This window comes from Lutjanus erythropterus, chromosome 16 (genome assembly GCF_056507025.1).
Source record: "Lutjanus erythropterus isolate fLutEry1 chromosome 16, fLutEry1.hap2, whole genome shotgun sequence".
In the NCBI taxonomy this organism is placed as follows: domain Eukaryota; kingdom Metazoa; phylum Chordata; class Actinopteri; order Lutjaniformes; family Lutjanidae; genus Lutjanus; species Lutjanus erythropterus.
The window spans coordinates 13,880,467-13,886,799 of record NC_139332.1 but is presented as its reverse complement, the minus strand read 5'-3'; the positions used below and the strand labels follow the sequence as shown (position 1 = coordinate 13,886,799).

Genomic DNA, 6,333 nt, shown 5'->3' with positions numbered 1-6,333 from the left:
AGATGGTGATCAGCATGCCCTCAGTTTGGAGAGGCTGCAGGTGTACCAGAGTTTAAAGCTAAGCGAATGTGCTGCTGTGGACAGGGTCAGCAGCAAAATGCATCTTAGCCCCTAAAACAAATCTATTTCAGTTCACGCCATATTTACAATATTTTCACAGCATTACTTTGCCATCCAGTTGCTTTTTCAGATGGGAAAATATGTTAAATAAGGCAAATATCACCCTCTCAGAACCAACCAGTTAACTCCTGGTCAAATATTACTCAACTACAAGTGAAAGTTGCTCAATCAAAATTTTACTTGAGTTAAAGTACTAGAGTACTTGGTTTTAAAAATACTTCAGTATTCAAAAGTACATGTTTTTAAAAAAATATTTAAGTATAAAAAAGCACACATTACAAAGTACATTTTCTAATATCAATACATGCTGTATTGTTTTCATGATGCATTTACAGAAGCTTGTAACTCTCTGAAACCATCTAATGATGACTTGCTTGTAGAACCACTCTACTACACAAAGCCTATAGAAACACCTATAAACACTTCAGCATAGAAATTCAATCAAAAACAAAAAGGACAGTTATTGACATTTTCTGATGTAACTGTACTAAAATCACTGCATAAAAGCAGATTGAAGCTGGCGTGCCGCTGCCTTGATCTGTTTGTTTGTGTCATTCTGTGACTTTGGGGTTTTAAAAGTTAAATTCAGATTCACCAATGATGGCAGCGGTAGACCAGCAACCCCCATGGTCTACGAGGTACAATTACAGATATTGCTAAAGGAGTCTGGGTGATTTGGAGAAAGCGATTTTGTTTTATATAATGGCAGTTTCCCATCTAAAAAGGATGTCTGACAGCGAGGTAAAGCAGTAAAAATATTCTAAATATACTATAGATTTAATACACTGGCTATCATCAATTACCTCATACAGCCCCACTTCAAATAATCTAAACTATCCCTTTAACCGTAATTATATTATAGCAGCTATCCACAATATAATTACTTTAAGAAGGTTGGCAGGCAGTCAGGAAAAAGGAGTAGCCAAATGTGACATTAATACATAAGTTATTTGAGGACTGCACCATTAGGATGACATATTCAGTATTCAGGCACTAAACATTTTTTTCTAAGTATCCAGTGTCACTGCAACGCCAGCCAGCTGTTCATGCTTTGCGTGCCAATGTCAGCAGGGACGTCATCCAGCCTCTGCCACACCAGGGTGATCACCAGGGTCTTTTGAAAGACCAAACTAAAGAGGAGTGTCCCACTCTTTAAGCACAAAAACTGCACTAGAGGCACCAATTAGGCACTTCTCTATGAGATGGAGCCCAGCGGGCTGATGTAACATTTGGGCTCCCAGCAGGTCTGTAGAGTTTGCATGTACAATAGACTGTTACAGAACTCCCGTGAATCAGATTAGCTCTTTTAACAGGCCACTTATATCGCCACAGTTTGCTTTAACCAGCCAAAACCCTGATGTCACGCCAGGAAATGAAACAAAAGAAAGGTTCATACAGTCGCTGTGCTTTTGCATAAGTGATTCTGTCATCGTCCCTGAGCCGTATTTGATGAAAACCATTATTTTATAAATTGCTCATGTTGAGCAGGATGTTCCAAAATAACACTGTCCACTTAAAGTTTTATGTGGATCTCTTAGTCAGCATAGTCAGTGCCTCGTGGACTAGAAATCCTGCAGCCTGATCTGATGATATAACTCTAAGACAAGCCCATTGCTGTAACAATTTTTCTAACAACTCTTCAAAATTTGCCCATGTGCTATTTTATATAAGACCAAGTAGAACGTCATTGAAAATTGCTAAACATCCTTTTTTTTTTTTTTTTCAAATTGCTTTCCTGAAAATGAGACAGACACTTCCACACACATTTGTTCAGCCTGAAAAAAACAAAGTGCCTTGTACTTCTTTTTGCAATATTATGTGGAAAAGAATTGGATGTAGTTCTAATAGCAGTCATTATGGTGAGCATTCAAGTTAAGTCAAATGGACAGTACATTCACTAAAATGTTTATTTTTCTTTCTCTTTAATTAACTCAGTGGGGGCTGTGTTTTTCCAAACAGAAAATGCCATTACAATATCATATTATAGCTTTGAAATTTAAGCATAAAATCAAATGGAACCTGTTGCAAAGCAGAGTCATACTCACTGCTTTATGAGTCATTCCATGAGAATGGTTAAAATTGGACTTGGATATTTTCACATTTTTTACCAAAATGTATTATTTGTATGTATATCCCACATCATTAAGGGTATATTTAACTATCAGAAAAATGCAATTTCCCATCTCAGGCATTAGTTTTCTTTTATTATTGATCATTATTTCAAGATGTGGTGACTGTAATTCTTCAACCCCGTTATGGACACTTTGGAGGCTCTCTGAATATTATCATAAAATGTATTTCTAAAGAAATCAATATTTTCACATTAATCAGATGTCCCCCATACTAATTCAATAATTTTAAATAGAAAAATGACATAAAATCACACATTTTTACTCTCTTAAATCCTGAAATGTAACTAATAAGTGAAACCAATCTCGTCATTTTTCATCAAAAATTTAGTTTAACTAAGAATTGTAATCAAAATCAATGATCATATGATAGCGCTCAATATTTTAGACACAAATCAGCAAACATTAAATTATTTTTTCAACATTTTAAGAAAATAATATATGAAAATGTAGGTGTGACGGGGTTGAGACTAGCGTAACAGGGTTGAAGATGGTAACGGGGTTGAAGGGACAAATACAGCTTTACATATAAACAGTTGTTTACTCTCAAATTCAATGTATAGGACTTTCCATTAGCATTATATCTCATTTTGTAACCATAGGAAGGACACCAGATACAAATTACAGTAGAATTAAGTTTTATTAATCTAAAGTAAAAACAACCACAACAGCATATTAACAACTAACAAACATTGTAAAGTGAATTGCTCAAATGTAACATAATGTGTGTGTGTGTGTGTGTGTGTGTGTGTCTAGGCATAAGAGAGCCTCATGAGGTGTGCTAAAAGTCACCTCATCCTTGCTCCGATAACATACAATTAAACTTGATGAACTGGTTGAACTAATAACAATAATAATCAAACAGTTAACGATTTCAATGTGTCTGTCTGTATCAGCGCCTGTGTCCATGTCAGAGTGTTTTTGCATGTGTGTGCCTGCATCAGTGTGTGTGTCTGTATATATGCATGAATGTGCCTTTTGTTTCATGAATTCATCTTGTGAGTCGGTTCCACACCTCTTTCAAGACTTCCACATGGCGCTTTGTCACATTCTGTGGGGGTGGAATGAGTTCAAGGACATCATCAAACAGGTACCAGAGAATATCATCCTGATGCGGCCAGAAGAATCGGTTTGACCCAACACGATGCATGCATTTGACCTGGACATGTGTTGTTTGTATGTTTAGAATGATGCCTGGATACAAATCATCGTCATATCTGAGAATACACCATTTACCAATCAGCTCTGGACTTTCCCACTGGATTTCTTTTTCTGGATTCTCCCCACTGGCTGTCTGTGATACAGCCGTTTCTATCTTCTGGCCAAAACTGAAACACTGGGTGTTGAAGCACTTGCAGTTAAACTGCTTCCGTGTTGTGCACATGCAGCTTACATCACGAACCATCAGTTCTCCTGGAGCTACAGTAATGACCTGGTGAATTCTCATGGTTCCAGGAACAGCTGGTATCTGCTTTGGCATTTTCTCCATTGCTTCCTCAACATCTTCACTTTTCACAAAGAACAGTTTCACACTTGTGTTTGTTTCAGACAAGGCCCTGAATAACTCTTCTGCATCTGGGATGTCATGCCCCTTTGCTACCATCATGTCAGCTGCTCTTTTTAAGGCTCCCCCGACACCATCTGGTGCTCCTTTTCCATGACTAGCCTCGAAAAAATTCCAAGAACCAGCCTTGAATCCTCTTCTGTCCAGTTCTGTAGTGAAAAGGTAGAAGTTTCCTCGTTGTTTATATTGCGTACAGGGTCCGTCGCTTAAAAAGTGCAGCACAGACACTTGTGGGTGTTGGCCTTGAAGGTAATCTAGCACAGGATTTAGGTGCTGCCATATTGCTGGAGGGCCTTTATGTCTACTGGGGCAGATGGTGCTAAAGCACACAGGCTCTGAGAGTCCACCAACATACAACACACCCGTATGAAGGGTGGCCTGCTGATGTGAAGCCCCAAAGTGGACCGCCTGAACTTGAGAACTGTATTTACAGCTGTAGTTTTCTGAGAAGTCAACATGTATCAAAGCCTCCTCCCCTGACATGTTGTTCTTCAGCTCACGACAGAAGGCATACTGCTGCTTGATATTAAAGTGATGCATTTTAAATTTCTTTACATAGCTGTGGAAGAGCTCAATGAGGTCCTCTTGTGTGCCCTCCACAGATTTCTTGACTGTCACCTTGACAGTTGCCTTTTCTCCCTTTTTGTCTATCTCCTTCTCCTCTGTTACCCACTGGGTAAATGATGTGTTTGCGGTGCTGTTGTATGCACTTGTGATGTGGACAGTTTTGTCCTTGCAATGGACACACTCTCCATACATGCAACTCTTGCTGGATGAGTTGCAGCAAACCTTCTCTATCAACTCTTCAATGTTGGCAGTCTCAATGAGTTTCAACTGACGGAGCTTCACTGCCAGAAAGCTGAGATTTTCATGCAACTTACACATGCATGTGTCACGTTCAGAGAGCGTTGGATTCACAACCCAAAAGGGGCGAAGATGACAGAAAAGGGAATAGGATATCATCTGGTCTGGGTTTTCTGCCAAAAATCTTCTGTGGATATTTTCTATCGTGTCCATCAGGAACCTCTTCTGCATTTTTAATTTGTTCTTTGTGAGTGTTTGTTTGGTTCCTGTGGTCATTCTACTCACATCATCCCTGAGATAGAATGCCTTGATTCTTTTTTTGAAGTCTTCAGTGAACCTGCTGGTCCTCTTTCTTTCAAAATGAAGACTGTCATGATGTCTAAAATTCTTGTTTGAAAATCCGAGGGAGTCACTTGCAAATTTTTGCAACCTGTATTTTTTTATAATTCTCCCTGTCATGACTTTGGCAATCAGCTGCCTTTCTCTGTCCTTGGTGGCTTTTTTGTATTTATCCCTAATATCCTGAATGAGTGATTCATGGTAAAGTAAGGTTTTTTTTATTTGGGAGTTAACGGGGCAATTTGAAGTGAGTCGTGTTATTTTCGACTGTGGTGAATCTGAAGATTTCTTTGAACGTTGGCACCTTTTTTTGTATTTTTCTTTACTTTTTCTTTCTTTTTCAAGTTTTTCCTGGAGTTCCGCTATTTGCCTCTTGAGCTTATTTTTTTCTCTTCTGTACTTTTTCCGAGCCACCAGACGTTGCCTACAAAACAAAACAATAAAAGTTGATTTGGGTGCGGAAAGTTATGCCTTTTTCCTCCTGCCCTCCCTGTTTCTAAAATGACATTGTGAAAAATGACATAAAATGACATCTGTTAACTACCCATTGCCCTAACCTTGAAGATCTTGGCTGCTCTGGGTGATCTCCCTGATCTGGACTCTGTGGAGGTGTGCTCAAGTTCTTGAGCACTTCTTTCCTCTCCTTGCTCCTATGGTAAGCTGCTCTCCACATTTTTCTTTTCTTACGCTGTTCTCTTTTACTCAGTTCATTAATTACTTTCTTCTTCCCTGCCTCTACATTCTTTCTCCATCTTTCACGCTCACTCTGCAGGTATCTCTCCCTTCTTTCAGGATCAGCTTTAAGGCGTTCCCGATACTTCCTCTGCCTTTCTGCTGCTGTTGTTGGTGCCATCTTACTCGCATCTTTAACATGGAATATAAATCACATTCAGCATGCATGCAGTATAAGAATGTTGATTGAATATAATAATAATTAATTTAAATAATTGGATAACTTAACAACCAAAGTATTAAAATCTCAACCCCATCACAATCTCACAACCCCGTTACAATCAAAAACATAACGGGGTTGAGTGTGACGGGGTTGAGATTTTTGCACAAAATGGCCGCTGCTCAATGTAGTGAATACCAGACAGAGAGCACATGGCATGCATGAAATTCAAAATCACCATATATTCATGAAATAACAAAAAACTTTTTCATAAGTAATAGTTTTCTATCTTTTTTTCATGTTACGGTGTTGAGTCATTGAGTTTGACGACCACAATATCACAAGATAAATGACTAAAATAAAGGAAAAGATGGGAGCAACTTGCCTGTCTCTGTGGTCCTGTTGTCCAAAAGACTTCAGTGATGTCACTTCCTGATGTATATGGAATTCTGGATCATACCATTGTATTTATGGGGGTGGAATCA

At 38.6% G+C, this 6,333-nt stretch overlaps 1 protein-coding gene across 1 annotated transcript; it reads right to left on the bottom strand.

Annotated features, from left to right (window-relative positions):
• Window positions 1–3,240: 3,240 nt before the first annotated feature.
• On the bottom strand, window positions 3,241–5,400 carry LOC146312817 (uncharacterized; the record flags this gene model as incomplete). The annotated part of the gene is made up of 1 exon (XM_084739433.1): window positions 3,241–5,400. A coding segment is annotated over one exon (2,160 nt), but the record flags the coding sequence as incomplete, so codon positions are not given.
• Window positions 5,401–6,333: the final 933 nt, after the last annotated feature.